This window comes from Corticium candelabrum, chromosome 15 (genome assembly GCF_963422355.1).
Source record: "Corticium candelabrum chromosome 15, ooCorCand1.1, whole genome shotgun sequence".
In the NCBI taxonomy this organism is placed as follows: Eukaryota; Metazoa; Porifera; class Homoscleromorpha; order Homosclerophorida; family Plakinidae; genus Corticium; species Corticium candelabrum.
In genome coordinates, this window is record NC_085099.1 from 4,967,414 (window position 1) to 4,991,714 (window position 24,301).

Consider the following 24,301-nt stretch of genomic DNA (forward strand, 5'->3'; position numbering starts at 1 on the left):
GCCTGTCCGGCAGGCCATTGGGACATGAGGCAATGCTGTCGTATAGACGGTCGATCTGCTTTTGCTGAAAAACCAGGGTGTATGTTTGCTGTAGTTGCCATTATTAGCTTAGCAGTAACATTTGCTGCACTGAATTCTAATTTAAAGACTGCGGTAAATTTCAATAAATAAATTAGACAAGCCTCCTTGTTTGCAAATATCAATGTTCTACCGCTTGTGAGACACTTGCTCAGTAGCGTATCTATGGGGGGTCTTGGGCTTCAATACCCCAAATTTGTGGGCGTGGTTGCTCCTCTATTTTTGTTAGAGTGATTTTATGTACATAATTATACAGTACCAAAGCGATACGTTGTTAATTAGTAAATCTATGTATGTAAACCACTTTCCTAATAGTTGATATGAATTATGCCCCGGACTATATAGCCTCGGTACTCCAGACTGCTTTTGTTTCTTCTCTGCTCTCACTCTCCTTCCATCACGTGCAGAAAGCAGTTTTAATACCGAGGCTACGGAATATATCAGAGCCATCTAGGGATCTGGACTATATGAGACCAAGACCGCAGACAGTCTGACTATACGTCTAAAGCCTGATTCACAATATTCAGTTCAGCGTCAAACTTCAAAGGCACCGCCTCGACGTCGGCGGCATCCTCTAATATTATGAACAGGACGAGAGTGTTTACTAGTGCTAATACACAAAATTATAATGTCGTAATCAAAGTTGCAATTGGCAACATTAAGTTAACTTAATAGTATATCTCTAATATAGAGAGTGTAGAGTGCGAGTTAATAAAATTACTATTAATTTTAAAGAAGTTGATATCAATTTTGAAAAGTATTATTAATTAATTTTGAACTCCATCGAAATTTCTTCTTGGCTACGCGGCTGTGATGCTATTCCTTGACTGTTCAGTAGCGAACCAGTCGCAAGCCGTACAGTTGTACAGTACCCGGAGTTTGCCAGATTATGTTAATAGCCACCCTTGCCTTTACTTCTAGCGCCTCTGAGTGGTTCCAATGTGGCAATTACTGTTGCTCTCCGCTCTCTCCGTTCTCAACGTCGCGCAGTGTGATCACCACGTTTGCCCTAGCGGCTACAGCCGCGGCCGATATCTCGATGCATCGACACAAAATTACCTTCTCTGCTGGAAAGTGGATTGGACTGACAAGTCGATCACGTTCTTAGCCAAAGTCGCCACGACAGGATGGATAGGGCTCGGTTTCTCATCAACAGGCTTCATGCCCAACTCCGATGTGATCATCGGATGGGTGAAAGACGGTCAAGGATACTTGAAGGTTGGGATACGTCCGTTTGATATAGCGCCGGCGGCAATGGTTTAGAGGTCCGGCAGCCGGACGTCATTAACTTAATTGCACGCTGTCTCGTGACCGAAAGTGTCGTTGGAGTCCAACAGTCACCTACGTATCCATTGGTGCATGCACGACGACTGACCTTCGCAATGGTTCGCTCAGGTATCTATAGAGTTCGGAATGTCCACGTTTAGTGGTGCGCCGTTTGTACGTCCAGAGTGGCCAACTGGCGCTATGTATAACGTCTAGAGTGGCCAACTGGCGCTATGGTGCCACAGGTGCATCGCACTAGGGGCTGGTCACCAAGCAGGCAAAGGTTTGGTACCAAAGCTTGAAGCCACTCAAGCAGATGGGTGACTTCACGCCAGTTTCACAGTGCCTGAACACAGGACATCATAAAGACATGAGTATGTATTGATAAGTTTGGTGACCACCTACTTGGATGTAACCAGGAACAGAAGTTGAGAATGAAACGTCACAATGCCATGTGTGAAGAAATTTTTATTAGATGATCCTCGTTGTCGTCGTGAGATGAAATGGAACAGCACTTGTGAAACAAGACCGGGGGATGATTTTCATCCTGACTTTGAACAAGGTCTGCCAACTTACTTTGACGTTACTGTTCAGAATTCTTTACAGCCTTCTTACCTTGTCAAAGCAGCCAGTCACCCAGGAGCAGCAGCTGAAGCCGGAGAGATTAAAAAAGATCAGAAGCATGATGGAATAGTCTCACAGTCTGATGGTGTATTTCACCCCCTCATGGTTGAAACTTTAGGACTTTGGTCACCAAGTAGCCTAAAGGTTTTAAAAGTGATTGCACGTAGAACATTATTGCATAACAATTCGTCAATTAGTTCGCCTGTATGTAATTTGCACCAGCAATTTTCTGTCAAATTGTGGCTTTTTAATGCAAGAATGTTGATACCCAGATTAGCACTGGAAATCAGAGTTGGTCCATATATGAGAAATAATAATAAATATACATGTAAATGTATGTGCGTGTGTGTATAAGTGTATGTATTATGGACGTACGTGTGTATTATGTACTAGATAGGGAGATAGGGAGGCAGTAAGTACCACGCATGCATGGTTCACCTACAGTCTACCTAGACAGTACTGTACTGAATGTGAGCGTGCGAAGGGCAGATTGACATGTGATTGCCAGAATCCAACTAAATTTTATTATAAAGTAGTTAGTAGAAGCTCATCACGCGTCCCGTCCGGCTTCCACACCCCTAGCCATCTAGTGTACTAAGATTCTGTGTTTGGTAGATATGCACAGTATAGACGAACACTCACCGCTGATTGGCGCGATTTACTCGGCCTGGTAGTTTTTTCAAGAACATTCGGACACTTTCGGTCACGAGACAAAAATGCCCGACGCCTAGCGATGCAGTCAGACTGCCGAAGCCAAAGCGCTATAGATCTGCACAATTTGTTGTCAGGATCGTTTCGCAACTGCGAGGTTACAGCCGCCAATTGACGAAATCCAAAACGTCAAACTGTTGTCGTTCAGTGAAGCAGACGGAATGACGACGCTGGAATTCAAACGAGACCTCGACGCCTGCGAGCCCAGAGACAAAAGCATTCAGGTAAATATAACTAAAATTTTATTATTATTATTATTATTATTATTAATTAATCTAGTATAGATAAAGCTCAAATTGTGTGTGTGTGTGTGTGTGTGTGTGTGTGTGTGTGTGTGTGTGTGTGTGTGTGTGTGTGTGTGTGTGTGTGTGTTCGTGCTACGCGTCTACGTCTTTTGTCCGTTCACGACCGAAATTGGCACGCACACTCGGCACACGAAGGAAAAGCTTTGCGTGAAAACATTAAAGAAATTATGCACCGGGTCTCCTCTCGAGGGGTCGACCCCGCGTAAAATTTCTCGATGACGCAAACACTACACATTCTAGTTCATTCGAACACACGTCCACACCAGTCCTGTGTAAACAGTACGTGTCGTTGTCCTTCGCAAAGCTTCGAGCAATCGAATATTTCTAGCTACACTTCTATTGCTTTCGTTTCTCTCCAAATTCTGATTGCATTTGCACCAAATCCAACCTACACGTTTTCTGCTGCAAGCACTACACGGAGAGTGTGTCGATTTCTATTAAAACAAGCGCGAAGAGTACGATTCTAATTTATTTAGCACATCCGGAACATCGCAACAGAGATTGCACGTGACGTGTCGAAAGACTACGTCTTCCGTCAGAACCCTACAGTATCTTGCTCGTACGAAGGAGGGGCATGGATCTAGTTAAGTAATAATTTGGTATGCTTGTATGTTAAGTCTTGTGTAGCCACCGCGAAGGAACTGCTACTGTAATCAATATTGTTGCGATAAGAAATATATTATTTATTATCTATTTTTATTATTCATCTAAATGGCCCTCTAATTAGAGTGCAAAAATAATTATGCCTACACAAAGCGCCTCGCTTAATTAAGGGGGTGCTCTAGACTCGTGACCAGTCTCACCACGCTTTCGTCATTCCCGGATGTTCAATTGGGTATTAAATTGGAGTCACGGGCTCATTGTAGAATGCAAGATACTCATATGCGTAAGAAGCATGGGGCAATAAGGGCACTATGCACCCTCATAGATTTGGTCCCGTGGGAGCAACATTAGAAACGGCTAGCTGCTATTACGCCTCGATTCTGATCAATGCTTCCGCACCTTTACCGATTCGTAAATACGCAGGTACTCATAATGAGAAACATGCATATATAGTTTGCGATACGAGAAACCAGAGGAATTTGTTTAGTGTGTCTAAAGTGCCACAGATGATCACATTGGACAATGAATTGGCTTATAATCTTCTCTCTAAAGTAGACTAAAGATACAATAGGAGTCGGTCATGTGCGAAAGTGAACACTCAACGAGTGAAAGTGGTAGATAAAGCGTTCAGAATGGCATTAATTAATTAATTAATTGTCAGGCCCAGATCCAGATAGGGTTCAAGGGGTTCAACCACTTGTTTGCAATAGCTGTGGTTCACCACTGAGAAAGGAAGTGAGTGCATAACCTTGTACCAAGACGTCTGGTAAAAAAATTGGTATGTGCTGCCCTTGCACACCTTTAAAATATTATCTTACCAGATTGCGCAGAAGGTTTTGCTTTTACTACCATGGATGGGCTCCTTAAACCTACCTCAAGAGTATGCAGACTAAACCTTTAACATAATATGTATATTTAGTAGTATATGCATTTGTTTGTTTGTTAGTTTGTTTGTGTATACTCTATGTACTTGCACCAGATTTATGTGGGCGACAACAACAATAAAAATAACAAAATGCACAATGGACCATTTCTCTATGTAACAGCCAGATCAATGCTGACGATTTGTATAGTTTAATTCCACGGGTGATTAATGCAAATTTCATTATTTCACTTAATAAATTAAGTGTATATACTATATAGTTAGTCTAGCAGATTAGTATACAACTTTCAACAATAAATATTTTTATTACAAGAAAGAAGATTAAAGTTAATAGCTCAGTGTCGCTAGTAAAATTGATTCAAGGAGGTTACAGCTGGACTGTCGCTGTCACTAAAGTTGCTGTTGTTCCAGGAAGGAACTAATCGAGTCATCATTGCCTATCATCCTAGTGATCCCGTCTCAGAAACAACTGTGGCCATGCACTCGTTCGCTACAAGAGTCAGCGTCAATCTACTGAGCGGAACAGGGAACGTGAAATCTGCACATCTGGAGGACAATTACAAAACAGTCGATGTCTTGAATAGAAATGTACGACTTTAGACCAACCCACACGACGTATGCAACCATATATGTTTGGTTTCTTGTTTTATTAAAGGTGTCTTTGTCTGCTAAGCCGACTACCTATTGGTGCACTCCGTTTAAACTGCCTGAATTACAAAAGGAGGCTCACATAATTGGAGTAAATTTTTGTTGATATCTATTATGTTACCCAATTGAAAACATAAATTCTGTTGTGAAGATCGAGCCGCTAGTGCAGGCAAACCACAAAAAGCTGGTGCATCACATATTGATCTACACGTGCCATGCTGGACTTGATCCTTATTTGGATACGTCGTGGGATTGCTTTGATTCACCTAACTCTATACCTTTGTCTATTCAAGCATGCATCTTGTCGGCTGAAATTGCAGGATGGGCCATTGGAGGATTGGTCAGTGGTGAACGAAATAGTTTGATTGATCAAGTATACGTGTATAATGGCTGCTGCACAATTAGGGTGTTTTCCTTCCCTCCCAAGTTGGGCTCCCTATGAGCGGTCGGACTGGGATTCAATACGTTCTCATGGAAACACACTATAACAACGAGGAACGTAGAGCAGGTTTGTTTGAGTGCTATATATATATATATATATATATATATATATATATATATATATATATATATAGAGAGAGAGAGAGAGAGAGAGAGAGAGAGAGAGAGAGAGATAGATATAGATATAAATGATTCTATCAAAATGAACGGGCTTGCACTATTCATTCTGCAGATTACGTAGACAGTTCTGGTCTACGGATCTTCTACACTCCGACCAAACGGCAGTATGACGCAGCTATCGTGGAATTCGGCCACGTGGAAAGTTTGTATGCTATTCAGTTGCTTTTGCCACCGGGCAGAGATAACATCATAACTGAAAACATTTGCCCTGCAGCTTGCACTCAGACGGTGAAACAGTTGCTTTGTAACACATGCATCTAATGTGTATTGACAGCTGTTTTCATTGATTATTTTAGGGTCTGCCTCCAGGTGGAGTAAATGTTTTTGGTACACTGCTGCATTCACACATTGCCGGTAAACATTTGCTCAAGTTTATAAATTGCATGCAGCTAGAAATCGATTCAATTCATTTTGTGTCGTAGGAAGAAGCATTTGGATAGAGCACTTTCGAAACGGTGTCCAACTACCTAATATTGACAGCAATTACAACTACGACTTCAGCTTTCAGGTTTGCTTGTACTTCTGAGATCCATTTGCATAGTTAATTAAGCATTTTTTAATTTTATTTCTTGGGAAATGTGAGCCTTTTAATGTCTAACTAAAAAGAAATTTTTAGTGTAAAATGTAGGCGGTAGAGGGAGGCTAGACGTGATTAGATGTTTATGTTTGCATACTCTCGCATATATGAAAGACGCAAAAAACAAGCTGGGGCACATCACAATGCATCAGCACTGATTCCTCAATTAACGTCCAGCTGCATGCGTGTGTTGAAGTGCCACATATGTGCAGTGTATTGTGGTAATTAGTGGGTGGAGTCAATTAGAGTGTGGTATACACTGTACTTGTAGTGTCTATTTGAGTTAGCAATAACAGTTGTGTTTTGGGTGCACTTGAGTCCACGTGTACGCGTATTCCTCTCTGTCTAAAGGACATTGCATTATATTACATTGGCGAAGAGGATGGCGGTGAATGCTGGAGTAGCCCCTCTACTATGGGGAGTGGGTAAAGTCGAGGAATTTGAGCCTCACCAGCAGCATTGGCCAGCGTATGAGGGACGTCTTACGCAGTATTTTGTAGCAAATGGCGTTACAGGCGTGGAAGTGGAAGGTGGCTCTGACACCCGGAAGGTGGCGATCTTCTTGACCATTATTGGTCCCAAAACGTATGGAATTTTGCGAGATCTAGCTGCCCCGGCGAAGCCAGCCGAGAAGTCATATGCACAACTCACAAAGTTGCTTGTGGACCATTTCTCACCGAAGCCAGTGCTTATTGCTGAACGCTTCAAATTTCAGCAGCGGAATCAGCAACCATCGGAATCAATCTCTGATTACATTGCTCAGCTCCGTAAACTGACGAAGCACTGTCGGTTTAAAGGGCCGCAGTTGGAGGACGCTCTGCGAGACAGGTTCGTGGCAGGCATACGCAGTTCGTCCATTCAGCGTAAGCTCAAGGACGCAATTAAGATTGCTCAAGGCATGGAGGCCGCGTAGAAACAGTCAGAGAAGTTACGTCAAGCTACCGAATTGACCTCAAGCGCGAGTGCTGCACCGGTACAAGCTGTTGCCATGAAGAGAAAGTTTACAAAGTCCCAGAAACCATGCTACAGATGCGGAAGAGCAGGACACACGCCAGATAGATGCTATCATCGTGAGAAGGTATTAATACGTGTCATACGCGTGGTCACATTGCAACTGTGTGCAGGTCGAGCGCAAATGCCAAGGGAGATGGGGGGTTTCGGAAAGCACCATCTAGGGCTTCAGCTGAACTAGGGAAGGCCAAAGCGCATCATGTGGAAGTGCCTGATTCAGAAGAGTATGAGATTTATACCCTCAAGCCATTGGGCGGGATCAGATGGGTGGTAACTCCGTTGATAAATGGCACCCAGATGGAGATGGAAATCGATACCGGATCGGCAGTCTCTATTACATCCAAGAAAGTTTGGATGTCCTTATTGAAAGGCAGGCCATTGAAGGCTACGTCAGCGGTGTTGAAGACTGTCACTGGTGAAAAAGTACCAGTATTGGGAGAGTTAGAGGTATCAGTTCAACCCAATGGCCAGGATCTCGTCTTGTCGTTACTTGTCATGGATGGTAATGGTCCCATGTTGATGGGCAGAAATTGGTTATCAAGGATCAAATTAGATTGGCCGCGTGTCTGTCATATGGCGCAACCACAAAGTGTCAGCCAGCTGTTGTCTCAGTATAATGATTTGTTCCAGCCAGGAATTGGAACCTTGCGTAATTATGAAGCCAAATTGGATGTGGATCCAGACGCTACGCCAAAGTTTTTCAAGCCTAGAGCTGTGCCCTACTCATTGAGACCTATAAGTAGACAAGAGCTGGACAAGTTGGTGAGTATGGGAATTTTGGAACAAGTGATGACTAGTGAATGGGCGTCTCCCATTGTCCAAGTTCCTAAAGCAGACGGGTCAATACGTATTTGTAGTGATTACAAGGTCACTATAAACCCAGTCCTTAAAGTTGAGCAGTTTCCCTTGCCCAAGCCTGAAGATTTGTTCAGTACACTAGTAGGAGGCCAAAAATTCAGTAAGTTGGGTTTGGCAAATGCATACCAGCAGCTGAAAGTAGATCCCAGTTCCAGGAAATACTTGACTATTAGCACTCACAAGGGTCTCTATCAATACACCAGGTTACCTTTTGGTGTAGCCAGTGCACCAGCCATTTCTCAACATGTCATGGAGCGAATTCTGGATGGTATCCCTGGTGTGTGCTGTTATCTCGATGATATTTTAGTCACAGGAGAGTCTGATCAGGATCTCTTGCAGAATCTACAGGCAGTTTCACAGAGACTGAACCAGTTGGGTCTCCGATTAAAGGAAACCAAATGCAATTTTATGCAGGATTCTGTGCAATATTTATAATACCAGATTTCTGCAGCAGGGATTGGAACGGCCAAGGAAAAGGTAGAAGCGGTGCTAAAGGCTCCCACACCTACCAACATAGGAGAGTTACGATCGTTTATGGGTTTAGTGAACTATTACGGAAGATTCATTTCCAATCTCGCATCGATTTGCAATCCTCTAAATTGTCTGTTGCAGAAGTCAACTGTTTGGAGCTGGTCATCAGCATGTAAGTCCGCATTCCGATGTTTGAAGCAGAGGCTAGTTTCAGCAGAAGTACTTACTCATTATAATCCTTCCATGCCACTCCGCTTGTCTTGCGATGCCTCTTCCATAGAATTGGTGCTGTAATTGCTCATGTTTTTCCGGATGGGTTGGAGAGGCCTGGTGCGTATGCATCACGATCACTTTCTAAATCTGAGAACAATTATTCACAGATTAAGAAGGAAGGGTTAGCCATAGTCTATGGAGTGAAGAAATTTCATCAGTTTTTATATGGCCGGTACCTCACCTTGGTCACTGACCACAAGCCTCTGGTCACTATTTTTGGAGCAAAGCAGAGTATTCCACCCATTGCTGCGGTACGTCTTCAGCGTTGGGCTATCATTTTGTCAGGATACCGGTATAATATTGAGTTTCAGAGGACTCAAGACCATAGAAATGCGAATGCTGTTTCTCGTTTACCTTTAGTTTCTGGTGTTAGTGGCCCAGAAGTTACGAGCAATACGAAAGCCAGCTTGTTTAACTTGTGTCAGATAGAGACATTGCCAATTACAGCAAAGGAGTTGGCTGCTCATGTTCGTAAGAACCCGATGTTAGCCAAAGTTATCTATTATGCAAATGAGGGATGGCCTAGCAGTATGGATCGTTCAGACCCTTTTCATCCCTATTTCTGCAAGAAAAGGAACTGTCTGTGGAGTGTGGTTGTCTGAAGTGGGGGTGGAGAGTCGTAGTGTCCCAAGCACTCCGTCAGCAGATTTTGAGTGAATTACATTCAGGGCACTTTGGAATTGTGAAGATGAAGTCGACAGCTCGGTTACATGTATGGTGGCCAAAGATTAACTCAGATATCGAGACATTAGCGAAGTCGCGTCATTCTTGTCAGCGGGAAGGTAAATCTCCACCACAGCGCATTGTTCATCCATGGGTTTGGCCAGTCAAGCCAATGCAGCTTGTTCATGTAGACTTTGCAGCTCCGTTCATGGGTCGTACGTTCTTTTTGGTGGTCGATGCACATTCCAAATGGGTAGAAATTATTGAAATGAAGTCAACAACAACGACAGCTACTATTGAGGTACTTAGAGGATTGTTTGCTTCATATGGTCTACCGACTCAATTGGTCTCGGACAATGGGCCACAGTTTGTGTCAGAAGAATTTAGCCAGTTTGTCAAAAATCAATGGTATTAAGCACATCAAGTCTGCTACCTACCATCCGGCTAGTAATGGCCAAGTTGATAGAGCTGTGCAGACTTTCAAGAGCAAACTCAGATCGATGGAAAAGGAATCAGGACCTCTGTCACAGAAACTCTGTAGGTTCCTGTTACACTACAGATCCTCACCTCATGCGACCACTGGGATCTCTCACAGCGAGTTGTTCCTGGGTCGAAAGCTAAGGACCAGGCTGTTTTTATTAATACCGGACGTCGAGGAGTCAGTGCGAGAGAAGCAGGCCAAGCAGTTGAAAGAACCTGAAATTGCACGCTCAGACAGACAGTTTCGACCAGGAGATCTTGTCTGGGCTCAAGACTACAGGTCTCGATCAAGCAAATGGACAGAGGGCGTTATCGACTCTGTGTTAGGTCCAGTAACCGACCCAGTTCGAGTAGAGAACTATCTCTGGAAACGACACATTGATCAGTTGAAGGCTAGCATACCTACTGATGTGGTAATGGAGGAAATGATTTCCATTCCAGAATCTTCAACTCAGAGTCCACCTTCAGTCCAGAAGCCAGTAGTCAGTTCACGTACAGAAGCTGCACATCCATCCACTACTAATCGGGACAGGGAGTTAGAGCAACCCCAAGAGTTTCCTCAGGAGGCTGAAGCTAATGTTCCAGCTCCGACAAGTTTGTCGACGCTACGTAGGAATCCGTCACGTGTTAGGTAACCTCCAGACCGTTTGGACTTGTAGTGCACGTATAGATGTAGAGACACGGTCTTAGTTAAGGAGGGGGTGATGTAGTGTATTGTGGTAATTAGTGGGTGGAGTCAATTAAAGTGTGGTATACACTGTACTTGTAGTGTCTATTTGAGTTAGCAATAACAGTTGTGTTTTGGGTGTACTTGAGTCCACGTGTACGCGTATTCCTCTCTGTATAAAGGACATTACATTATATTACAATATGACAGCAAACGACACTTAACTTTCAGCTACCACAGAAAATAGGACAAACCATTGTCTGTACATGCCGCTTTCAATTACCAAAAATCGGAGTCATTTTTTCTTAAAATTTTGAGAGCCAATTTATTAAGGGGCCGGTTATTATTAAGGTTCAGGCTGGCAAATTTGCTATGGAGTCATAAATTTGAAATTCAGTGATTTTCAGGGGTCAATAAGCATTTGGGTCATCTTATGTTGGAAGTCATAAAATTTTTCAGAGTTATTTATCTGTATACTCTAGAATTGTATGCAAAACAGTATCTTTAGTTCTAAGGGCTTTGCACACTTGCATAGCTGAAAGTGGCAATTCTTGCTTTACTTGTTTTGTCAGCGGGTTCAATGAATTAACTCTAGAAACCTAGGCCACACTTGAACTCTGAAACAGACTACTTGTTATTGTACATACCTATATGATTATATATATATATATATATATATATATATATATATATATATATACTTGATCCATGCCCCGTCCTTCGTACGGGCAAGATACTGTAGGGTTCTGACGGAAGACTTGAGCCTCGTAGTTCCAGACCGTTTCCCATCAACTTCTGATCAAACCGAGTTCAGAAGTAGGCGTAGTTACCTAGTGAAATGAAAGGGTTGTAACAGTCAAAAACACCTCTTTAAATAATAGCGCTATGCCACCCGATGTGACATAGGAGATCGATTACTACGTTTAAGAGGTGTGTTCAAACAAGTTGGATGGTAATCAACTGCTATGGCGGCAAATCTGCAGCGGACCGCTGTTTGGGATGCATTGAATCAATTTCGAGAGCCTTGGGCGCTGTTTCAAAGGCACGGTTCAGTGCAGTTTTACATCACGAAAGACGCACGTGCATGCAATCAATTACGAGCTGTCTTTACACGCACTCGTCAAACACGCCTTTGCTACAAGCCGTGCATGTCATTACAGAACTGTCGACGTTCATTGTCCGGTTGATTGGCTGACTTGGATCACTTCCGAACTCGGTTTGAACTCGGTTTGAACGTCACGTGCAATCTTCTTTGGTCCCGGATGTGGTCTACTCGAATCTTGTTCTTGAATTTTCACGCTTGTCTCGATAGAAATCGACACACTCCCCGTTTAGAGCTTGCTGCAGAAAACGTGTAGGTTGGATTTGGTGCAAATACAATCGGAATTTGGAGAGAAAGTACGAAAGAGCTAGTTATAAAAGTAGGTAGAACTAGTTGATTGCTCGAAGCTTTGCGAAGGACGACGACACGTACAGTCTACACATGACTGGTGTGGGCGTGTGTTCGAATAAACTGGAATGTGTAGCGTTTGCGTCATCGAGAAATTTTACGCGGGGGGTCGATCCCTCGAGAGGGAACCCGGTGCCTAATTTTTTTATTTTTTTACGCAAACCTTCCCCTTCGCATGCCGAGTGTGCTTGCCAATTTCGGTTACAAATGGACAAAAGACGAGGCCGCGTATCGCGAACACACACACACACACACACACACACACACACACACACACACACACACACACACACACACAATTTGAGCTTTAGATATACCAGATACTGCATGTATACGCACATATATGGGGTCGTCTAAAGTTAACCGTAGAGTTCAGAAGTTTTTAGCCGGCATATTTTTCAGGGGTCACATATCCAACTATGTAGACCGCGGCAAATTTTGCCAGCCCCCCTCGGACACTTAATAATGACCGGCCCCTAACAATGAGTAACCCCGTCATTAATGCTAAGATTGGGTGATTGCAATCGTAGCTCTAAACGTGTCACATATCTCAATCAAGTTGACAGACATTCTCACAACAATCCTATCCCTAATAAATTGAGAGTAAATCAGTAGCTTGTAAAAACGTGCTACGTCTCCATCAAGAACGTTGTTTGCACACCTGCCAATGGCTTAGCTTAAATTAGCTTATACTATACGCACGCAAACACGCACGCACACACTGCGATTAATATTTACATTTGTATAAAGTATTGTGATATAGTCTTTGATTTCTTAGGAGGTTACGTTGCTGAGAAACGAAGTAAAAATTCTACCTGTAAGAAACTGATATGTAACTGTGAGGTGTGTCTGCGTGGAATAAGATCTCTGTATACATGCAGGGAGACGAAGTTAAAGTGATCTGTGCTCATGACACAACAGGCAGACAACGTGTGACTATCGTGAGTCAACTCAGTATTTGTCTCTCCGTACATTACTTACTCTGTCGTTGGTATTCCAGGGTGGACTAGGCACTTTAGACGAAATGTGTCAAGCCTTTATTTTCGTGTATCCCAAGCCAGATCTTTCCTTCTGTTTGAGTCAAAATCTTAAATCAAATTTTGAAAATTATATCCGAGACGCCACCAGGTACGCTTTCTACGTGTGTGTGTGTGTGTGTGTGTGTGTGTGTGTGTGTGTGTGCGTGCGTGTGTGTGTGTGTGTGTGTGTGTGTGTGTGTGTGTGTTTGTTGTTGCAATTTGTAGGATGGGTTACTTTACTGACTTGAGAGACACCTCAGCGGATCCAATAACGCAATACAAGCAGTATGTTCAAAGTATTGTAAGCATGAATTTCAGCACCGAAGCCGCATACACTCTCTGGAATCAACAGTACCGATCTACTAAGGAAAGAGAGTACGAATGCACTGGTACATTTCATAACAACCTACTGGTAAGCTAAAACGCCAGTGAGGAAAGTGCATGCAACAATTCGTATGCAATTTTGATTTGACTAGGGAGCAAAAGATTTCAATTACACTGTGTTTCCTACGATTACACAGTCTCTGACTGATGCTCCCACAGCAACTGGGGCACCCAAGTCGTGTAGAGGTGTCGTCACGGCAACCAAGTCTCCTACTAGCTCAGCTTTTGATTTTACTTCCAATTCGTTCTGGGCTGTTTTTCTTTTTGTCGTTGTTATGTTGATGAACTGATAGCGTTTCAATTGAACGCGAAATCCGTTTCCTGTCTTGTCGAGTTGACAGCTGTAGATGTAAACCCTAACTAAAGTGCAGTTGCAATGTTTGTGGTCGTTGTGTTTGCACATGTTTGACGTCTTTCCTAATGACGAAGCAGAGACACGATCTGAAATAAAATTAGAATGTATAGAAACCTTGTGAGGTGCGATTCTTGTCAAGCTCTATTAATAAATGGGATCTCATGCATTTTGGATGCCCTGAATCATTTTCTCTCAATTTTGCCTCGTGCATGTCCGGCAGAACGTGAGGTAAGGCTGTCACTGGCACATGCATGTGCACGCCTATACGATGTGCTGCTACTCTAGCGTTGATGTGTACTCTGGAAAGATATCCGACTGACCAGTTATCAGTCTTTTGCGTTTCTACAATTCTCCAAATTCTAGTTGTCAACGCAGAATTGTCATTTTTATTTTGAATTTCTTCGTTTTCGTTGCCAAGGAGACGTGGTGGTTGCAGAAAAAAGTTTAAGTCATCATGGCAATGATCGACTGACTAAACTACTGACCAAGTTTCAGGTCAGTAAAAGATCTTGCATTTTGGTAGATATATACAACTATTGCAATAACATAGCGTGTATGTCCCTTAATTAGATCTAGAGGTGTACGTGCGCTCGTTATTTGAAAAATTCAGAAGAAAGGCATGCGACAATGTTCTTTTGACAATTGTCTCATACTAACGTGGCTTAACGTTCTTTACCCACACATTTTCACTGTTTAGTGTAGCGGAACAGTGTTTGCAACCATAGCTGCAATGGATGACCAATGGATTCGATCACCATTTGTATGTTTGTGTGAGTTCGTCATGACGTCAAGCACTGCTTCTATGAGCAGACCAGATGAGAGACATGCATGCATGGATTCGTTTAAATTCTATAGACCATGCGATACTCAAGTACGAGACGACTGTTGTGGGTACATCAACTAGCCTCGTCCCTAAGCGTTCGCCTCGCTCCTCCGTGAAGCGTTCGCGCGTCACATGACAGCACATCCTAGTCATGTAAAAGAAATTGCTCCACTGAACGAGGTGGCTTCAGCCCCCAGCCCTTTGCTTCCTACGCCAGAGCGGTACAAGGTTTTGACAAACTCACTTGTCACGTAACAATTGACCGCGTAAACCACGACGACCCATCTATTTGTCACGAAGGTAGACGTAGAAGCACACCCCGTTATCTGTACGATTATTGCATAGCACGGCGCTAAATTTCTTCAAAAATTATCACTTTCAAAGACGCGATTGAAACTGAGTTCATAAATTTGGTCTACATACAAGCTAGTATGCAGTTTATTTCTGCAAGGTTTATGTATTAAGGCTTCACAAATTAGACATCTCTACAGCACTTGCAGAGGCATCACGCCCCACGCCCCACGCCCCACGCCCCACGCCCCACGCCCCACGCCCCACGCCCCACGCCCCACGCCCCACGCCCCACGCCCCACGCCCCACGCCCACGCCCCACACCCCCCCAATCCCCATGCTAACTAAACTTCCTACAAAGGAATCGACACACTGTACCTAAATTGCTTATTGTTACATCGTTCGTTGCTTTATTTCTTCCTTTCTTTTGAGCTGATTTTCTGAAAAAAAATCCTCCCATATACTAGCACAAGCAATGCCAACAAGTCTCGTTCCCAGACTCTCATAACCGGTTCCCAAATGGGAACGAGACTTTCAGTTCCGTTCTCTTAGCTTTTGATAGCAGGTCAAAAACAGACGACGTATGACACATCTAACTGCGAAAATGCAAGACTTTCCAATGACAAAATTGCATTAACTAAATAAACCACAATTAATGGATACATAATCAAATAGGACCCAAACTCCAATTGGCCCACAATCATGCATGGGCATGTAGTAGCAACATGAGTGATCATAACCAGCCATTCAAGTACAGAAACCTCCATAAAACTATATACAATACTTAACACCCTGAAATGGGATCTAGCCAATGCGGACAAATTTACTTCATGTTGTTGTAAATTGATTTACTGAAGTAGTTTGATTTTCACTTTCTAAACTTTCAACACAGAAGTTAAACCTGAACTGTTTGTTATCATCACACTGAGTTGTTTTGCTTCTGCTTGACTAAAGAACATAAACGTTTTTTTCTATAAACAAAGTCATACAACTTATGCAATAACGTACTTGCGCTTTCTTGTAGAACGTTCCATGCTGGTCTTCCTTCTTTACTGGTTTCACATCGCCAGTGTTCAGGTATCTTTCTACACACACAGACACAGACAGACAGACAGACAGACAGACAGACAGACAGACAGACAGACAGACAGACAGACAGACAGACAGACAGACACACACACACACACACACACACACACACACACACACGCACACACACGCACACACGCAATTAGTGAACGTGTTCACTACGCGAACTCAAGCACTAAATTCTTACTGAGAAATTGTTGGTCCAATTTGAGTTTTGACTTATAGTCTTTGCATGTCATGTGCATAACTTGTCTCTTCTGAACCTATAATGAGCATTGCAATTTCAAAGAAATAGAAACTATAACTGACATCTGCATTTGCTTACCATAGGTGCTTTAGATGAATTCAAAATCTTCAATACACGCATACTTTCTTGTGCTACATAAACAATGCACCTGGTCAGCAATAGCATACATTACATGTGTGTAATAGATATTTGATCCATCAGCTCTTGCAAGTTTGTCTGTCAGGCTGGTCATTAATTAATTAGGTCGTTAGTCTGTCCTCAGAAAAACCTTGTTTGGGATTAGGTTTCTTCTTCTGTAGTCCTAACTCAATTTGTTCAATACACCATTGTAACTCTATCTCAAACCGTTCTTCTGTAGACAAATCAGTGAGGTCTAATACGGACTTTGCACTTTCTGCTGCTGCATTTTCTGGTGTTGCTGTTGTAGTTGATCTATACACAATACATACACAGTTTGCTGTTGTAGTTGATCTATACATACATTTTTTTGTTACAAGAGCTGCAAGGGCCCAAGTTAACAGTCACTATACATTTGCTACTATGTAGAACCAACAGTCACTATGCACTTGTTGTACTTGTTTTGATAGAACGACACTCCATAGAGAGAAGCAATTACATACATACATACATACATAAGTACATACATACATACATACATACATACATACATACATACATACATACATACATACATACATTCATACATACACACATTTTTTTTCTACAAGAGCCCATAAGGCCCAGGTTAGATACAGTCACTAAGCACTTGCTACAATACTTTACAATATAAATCTCTATCAGCAGTCACTATATGTCACCATGTGCTTCAACTTGCTGCTTGGACAGAACTGACACTCCCCGGAGAGAGAGGCAATTGTATTTTAGTTCTTTGCCATACATACATATATACATACATACATACGTACGTGCGTACATACATACATACACAAATACACACATTATTATGGAATGAGTAGTCAGAACGACTAATCTCAATCATGACTTTGTCTATGCCTGTATAAACCAATCCAAGCCCCACACGATCAACCACATATATCACATATGTAGGCCGTTTGCGACGGCTGAGTGGCTTTTCTCTTCTGTATTTTCGTTTCAACGAGTCAACTCGTTGGTCCTCAAATATTGTTGTTGTCTTCTTGCAAACAGCTCTCCATAACGTCCGGTCTGATGCAATGTTTTCCCATTTGGATACATTCACAACACCACATAATTTCATATTGGAGTTTAGGGTGTCTGTACAGAGCAACTTCTGTCATCCAGCTGCTCTACTTCCGTCTCTTAGCTGACCGTAAAAGACAGGTTTGGGCAGCCTCTCATTAGTCATGTGACACACGTATCCACACCAACAAAGTTGGGACTGCACAAGAAATGCTTCAATTCCCGATATTTTACATTTTTTCAAAACCTCCGTGTTGGGTAATCGACCTTGCAATTTGATATTCGCTATCTTGCGGAGACAGAGCATGTGGAATCTGTCTAGTTGTCTGATGTGTCTCCTGTACAAAGTCCAGGTCCCACAACTATAGAGTAGACTGGCAATACTCACAGCATGATATACCATAACTTTTGTAACTATGCTGATTCCACGTTCATTCCAAAGCCATCTTGTTAATCTACCAAAAGCAACACTGGCTTTGTTCAGACGCACGGCTATTTCGTTATCTAGAACAGGGTTTTGTGATAATGAACTTCCAAAATGTGTGAACTTCTCAGCTGATTTGAGTGCACTTCCATTCACCTTAGCAGTTGAAGGTGCGTATGTAGAACCATGCAGTCTTTATTGGCTGTAGCAAAACTTCTGTCTTTTCAAACTGATAGTAAGTCCAAACCTTTGTGCCGCATTGGCAAAGCAGTGCATGATAAACTGGATATCTTCTAGGAATAGGCAACAAGAGTGCAATCGTCTGCAAAAAGCAAGTCTCGTGCTATAAGATGTCTCTGATTTTTGTCCTTGCATTGAATCGACGAAGGTCAAAGATACTTCCATCAGCACGTGATTGAAGGTTAATACATTTGTTATAATTCTTGAGTGCAACATTCAACAACATTGCAAGAACACATTGAATAACAAAGGTGCCAGCACACAGCCTTGTTTGACACATACATATGATACATACAAAAATGATGATGGCATGTCCACAGCTTCAGTGAAGCCTATCTAACACACACACACACACACACACACACACACACACACACACACACACACACACACACACACACACACACACACACACACACACACACACACACACACACACACACACACACACACACACACACACACACACACACACACACACACACACACACACACACACACACACACACACACACACACACACACACACACACACACACACACACACACACACACACACACACACACACACACACACACACACACACACACACACACACACACACAAACACACACACAGTACATACATACATTTTTGTACATACGTACATACAAGAGCCCCTAAGGCCCAGGTTCAATACTGTAATCACTATTCTGCAATCTAACACTACTGTATCAGAAGTCACTATGATGTACTTCACACTTGCTGTAGACCGAACCTGACACTCCGGAGAGAGAGGCAATTGTATGTTAGTTCCTTGCCCAAGGGAATTTATGTATGTGACCCTCCCGCACTCAAACTCTAACCCAAACGTCCCGGATGTTGCCAATCTCCAACTGCACACTCTAAACAATTGAACGACATACATACATACATACATACATACATATACATTATAACATACATACTTTTCTCTCATGGATGGTATCTCCTCTTATTTAGTTAAATAAATTAGATCACTTATTTGCAACACGTTTACATACACTTCCAATAAAATGCAGACAAACTCTTAACTGTCAACCTTGCCATCTGTCAACCTTGCCATCTGTCAACCTTGTCATCTTGAAGTGAGCCACAGATGGATTTAAATGCATATAAACTATTGCTTCATTCCACGGGTATCCATACACTTGTGACATGAAAATAAAAACAGCACTAAACAATAGAACTCTGCTATTTTAAATGTCCTTCCATCAGCTGATGAATATTCACAGCTTCTTGAATTCTGTCTCCTACTTCCTTGTGTTTCTCAACGAGTTGCTGCAGTCTCATGTCGAAGGCAATACTCACAACCTGTGATCTGTCTTGTGTCAATCGGATCTTGACCTGCTTTGCCACTCTAGTATGCATATGTGCACTATTTGATTCAATTTTTTCTCTCCTTTACTATTCCAGTAAGCTGTCATGATGTGGCGAAACAAATGTAAGACGGGTGTCTCCACTCTTTCGGCACCTCGCAAAGTATGAAAGATAGAGCCACCCAGAATAGTAGGTCTCCCAGCCAGTTTCCTCTTGGTGCTTGTTTTTTAGTCACTCGACAGTGATACAATACACATGATCCATTGTGTCTGTTTGTTCTTTGCATGTAGGACATATACTCTTTTATGCTAGCTTCTACTGTGTCAGTCTTTGCTTTGTCTGTAGTACTCTGTGAAAGATTTTCCAGAGTATGTCTCTGTCCCATGCTGTTGTTAACTCTGTGATACTTCATTTACTGTTGTCCATGCGTGCTTTCAGTCGCTACTGCTCATTTAGAGATGATAAATGCTTTCCCACAATGCTTCACTCATTAGTCTTTCTATATTTCTTTGTAATAATTGTCGATATGTGTGATTTGTGATATATGTGATAGCATTCAAACATAGTATATATAGCATCGAACACCCTTGGTGTACACCTCTTGTCTGAGATATAGTCTTTGTGTTTGCCACCCATTCACCTAAATATAGCTCACTATTCCATAATAGTGTCAAGGAAATTTGGATCAAAATGAAAGGCTTCGAGTACATACATACATACTTACAATGTAACATACATACATACAAACAAACATACGTACGTATACATATGCCACATGCACACAGGACCCAAGCACGCGGAGTTGCACACACACACACACACACACACACACACACACACACACACACACACACACACACACACACACACACACACACACACACACACACACGACAAGTACTGAAACATGGAACGTAATCTACAAATAAAAATAAAATAAGGTAAACAAAAAATAAAATAAAAATAAATAATTAATAGATTAATACATAAATAAATAAAATAAATAAATATCAGACAAATACAAATAAACAGAAAAAAGACAGATAATTACCAGCCATTTCAGGTACGTACAGAAATCATTTTTTAATATTTTCTAAGTTGCAGACAATTTGATTTTGAGCTGTAAAAAATTTAGAATTTAAATTCCAAGAATTAAAAAAGGTATTAGATTATCTAGATCTAGTAGCACAAACACGACAAGCCTACATTCTCTAGTAAACTTGCACCTCATCCTCACCCTTGCTTCTTTCTACCTTTTCCATTTCTCTTCCTTCTAGCTTCCTTGCCAGAGTCAGTCATTAGAATAATCCGGGCTACGGTAAACTGTACGCTCACGAACACGATGCGTTTTGCGTCTAGCGCTCGCACTTGGCCCAGCTTGTCCAAACATACGGGTAAAATTTTAGCGGCGCATGCGGCTTCGTAGGAATTGTGTGCCGACGTCTGGGCGCTGCAGCAGTTTTCCTGGTACTGTGTTTGCTTCGTATTTGGTGTGGCGATTTCTATCAGAAACAACGGCTGACGGGGTTTCTGACGAGGCCGACGAATATTTCGCGTTTGACTCGTCAACAGACGACGATGACGAAGACAGCGATGACGCTACGCTGTACGTCTAGCGGTTAGATGTTAACTTCTTTCGTTTCTTCGCGATACGCTGTACGGTAAACGTTTTGGGAAATGTTTTGAAAGGTTGGGCGTTGGAAGCGCGTAGTAATGATTTGTCGTCGCTATGACTACGTTCCCGGATGTGTTTGTTGCAAACGCAATATATTGCAATCTGCATACAGTTTTCTAATACTAGTACGGTATCCGTAGGCGCCTCACTTTTGTGAGTAACACGTCCAACGGAGTTTTCAGACAGTCTACTGAAACGCCGAGTCCTAGGTAGACAATACGTATTTGTTGAAACTCTAGCTGTCATGGAAGTAAATATGCAAACTTCCTAGTAGTTTAGATTATGTATATAGGCCTGGTATAGTTAGACGTCTTTGTGCGATCGTGATCAAGACAATTGAAGTGTACAGTCTAGGTATGCACTCAGTTCCGTTGTAACGACAGTGGTGTGGTATTTACTGACATAGAAAATTGATATCAGCAAACATTGACTATCAACAGTGTTAGATGCAGCACAGTGTAGTAAAGGTTGGGGTTGCTATGGTTAGTTACCCGGATGTGTTGGTTGCAGACCTAATACATTGCTATCATGCAAACAGTTTCTAATATTTTATACATTTCTTAGCTCTCCTTTACCTCAACATCATTCTTTGCCACCTGCTTCATCTCCTCTTTCTAATACACCACCTCCAGTTCTACCACCTTTCATCCCATCTTGTCTTCCTTCTTCATCGTTGTCAACATCACGTCCTCGTCAGCCACGTCAATGGCCAATTCCTCAGCCTCAACAACAGCAGTCGTCTGATTCCAAGCCTGAGCCAGCCGAACACGTTGATTGCCGCACTGATGCACTGAACGCGAGGAGTTCTGATTATCCACCTAATGATAGTCTAGGTATCAATTGAAGTTACCATCCTTTCAACCATCTAGGCAACCTGGATTCTACCCTCCTCCAATGTATCCAACCAACACTCTCGGAGTCTTCAAACTGTTCTTCACCGATGAAATGCTAGAGACCATCAGAATGTATGTGTTTGATGTCTTTCGTGTGCGTTTGTCATTACGTTATAATATTTTTTTAGAAACAGCAACATCAACGGTGAAGACAGTTGCAAAAAGCCTACTGTGGAAGATCAGGAGGGCGCCAAGGGGAGGGTAGTTTTCGTTCAGTGACGCTTGTGGAAATGAACTCATTCCTAGGGCTCATAACGTACATGGGAATTGTAAAGGTATATACTATAACAAAATTCCTTAGTAGTTTCTTCTTAATTATATATGTAATATTGTATTTACTAGGTTCCTGAGCTCTCTAAACACTGGTCCACAACTTTTCCATTTCACGGATTGTGGGCCAGACGGTTCATATCTCGCAATCATTTTGTCGCTATACTATCAGTCCTGCAGTTGGAGAATCCTCACACTGACAATGACCAAGGGGTGACCCATTGAGAAAAGTCAGAGGTCTCGTTGAGGCCATGCGTCTTAATTGTGTCAAATATGGTCAGCCCCATGCCCGTGTCTCACTTGACGAGCGAATGGTCAAAGCTAAAGGCTGTTTTGGCTTTAGGTATGTAGAGGATTCTAACATAAAACTAGGAATTTACTAAATTTGTTTTTGCTGTTATTAGGCAATACATAAAAACAAGCCCGTCAAGTGAGGAGTGAAGTTGTATTGTTTATGTGATTCCATCCCTGGCTACACATACAACTTCAATATATACAAGGGCAAAGAGCGTCAATCATCAGATGCAGTGACAACAGCTGGAACAACAACAACAACAACAACAACAGCTGCAACCACAACACTATCGGCTGGCTCGGCTCGGAAACGACGGAAGACAGCGGATGACAGTGTCATCCGTCGTACAGTTGTGCGTATGATGGACCCTCTCCTTGATCAGGGGTACGCTGTATACACCGATCAATTCTACACATTGGGACCTTTGTTCAAGGAGCTTTACAATTGAGGTACAATGGCTTGTGGTACAGTCCAGAAAAACAGGAAGGGTGCTCCTCCATACATGAAAATCCACGTCTCTTTGGAAAGTCACCACGAGGTAGCCATAGCAAATAAGTTTATCAGCAAAGCAAATACAATTATAGTTTTCTTTAGGTTCATTCCACTATGATGTTGACAGCAAACTTCTAATTATTCAGTGGTTAGACCGCAGCTTGGTGCGGGTAATGAGCACCCTTCATTCTGGACATACTCCCTGCACCAGATTTACCAAGGATCGTGCAAAGTATAACGGGCACCAAGGTCACTATTTCCAGAACTGAGGTGACTATAACATCCACATGAGTGGGGTCGACAAATCTGACCAAATAATAAGATACTACCAAGTCCTGCACAAGAGCCTCAAGTACTGGAAGAAGATCTTTTTGCACATGATTGACTTAGCTGTATTCAACAGTTACATCATGTTTACTGCCCTTCAACAACAACATCCTCAAGATCCACATCTCAAGAGGAAAGGGCGGTATATACGCAGAGAGTCTTCAGGTGTGAGCTTATGCCAGGGTTGGCTGGAATCGATGTTAACGGACCTGTACCACAGCATTGTACAACAACAAGAAGATTGGCACAGGTTCATCCACAACAACACCAACAACAACTGCGACAACTACAACAAATCATACAACAACAACAACAACAACAACTACAAATGAATCAACAACAAATACAACATCATCAATACATACCAACACAACATCTACGAATGAATCAACAACAAATGCAGCATCAACAATGCATACAAACACAACAACTACAAATGCGTCAACAACAGATGCAGATACAACAAATTTTGCAACAACCACCTATTTCACCTCCACAACAACAACAACAACAACAACATGCACAAGAACAGCCAAACCCTTGGCATAGCTCACACATCCCGATTGTAGCAGAGCGGTGAGTACATTGCATTGTCTGTTATTCTGAAGGCAGAAAAAACATCAGGACCCGATATCTATGTCAAGAATGCAAGGTATCCCTCTGCGTGTCATTCGCTGACAGACAGTGCTTTCTGAGTTATCATTCGTGACTGTACATATTTGTGTGTGTGTGTGTGTGTGTGTGTGTGTGTGTGTGTGTGTGTGTGTGTG

At 42.4% G+C, this 24,301-nt stretch overlaps 2 protein-coding genes across 3 annotated transcripts; one reads left to right on the forward strand and one right to left on the reverse strand.

Moving 5' to 3' along the window:
- The first annotated feature begins 1,017 nt into the window (after nucleotides 1–1,017).
- LOC134191531 (DBH-like monooxygenase protein 1 homolog) lies at nucleotides 1,018–14,107 on the forward strand. Its single transcript, XM_062660152.1, has 14 exons — nucleotides 1,018–1,296; nucleotides 2,757–2,903; nucleotides 4,882–5,058; nucleotides 5,126–5,209; nucleotides 5,270–5,458; nucleotides 5,524–5,626; nucleotides 5,792–5,967; nucleotides 6,036–6,093; nucleotides 6,162–6,247; nucleotides 12,968–13,006; nucleotides 13,071–13,130; nucleotides 13,190–13,317; nucleotides 13,434–13,620; nucleotides 13,685–14,107. The coding sequence occupies exons 1-14, from the start codon at nucleotides 1,018–1,020 to the stop codon at nucleotides 13,880–13,882; spliced, it is 1,911 nt and encodes a 636-aa protein (XP_062516136.1). The 3' UTR covers nucleotides 13,883–14,107.
- Nucleotides 14,108–15,706: 1,599 nt separating this feature from the next.
- LOC134191314 (UPF0488 protein C8orf33 homolog) lies at nucleotides 15,707–20,923 on the reverse strand. Of its 2 annotated transcripts, none has more exons than XM_062659918.1 (6): nucleotides 20,817–20,923; nucleotides 16,666–16,829; nucleotides 16,476–16,528; nucleotides 16,338–16,413; nucleotides 16,070–16,146; nucleotides 15,707–16,009 (listed from the first exon to the last, which is right to left on the reverse strand). In XM_062659918.1, the coding sequence occupies exons 1-6, from the start codon at nucleotides 20,876–20,878 to the stop codon at nucleotides 15,890–15,892; spliced, it is 552 nt and encodes a 183-aa protein (XP_062515902.1). In that variant the 5' UTR covers nucleotides 20,879–20,923; the 3' UTR covers nucleotides 15,707–15,889. The 2 variants fall into 2 exon arrangements, with proteins under 2 accessions (XP_062515902.1, XP_062515903.1); XM_062659919.1 differs by lacking the exon at nucleotides 20,817–20,923 and adding an exon at nucleotides 19,318–19,726.
- Between the last annotated feature and the right edge of the window lie 3,378 nt (nucleotides 20,924–24,301).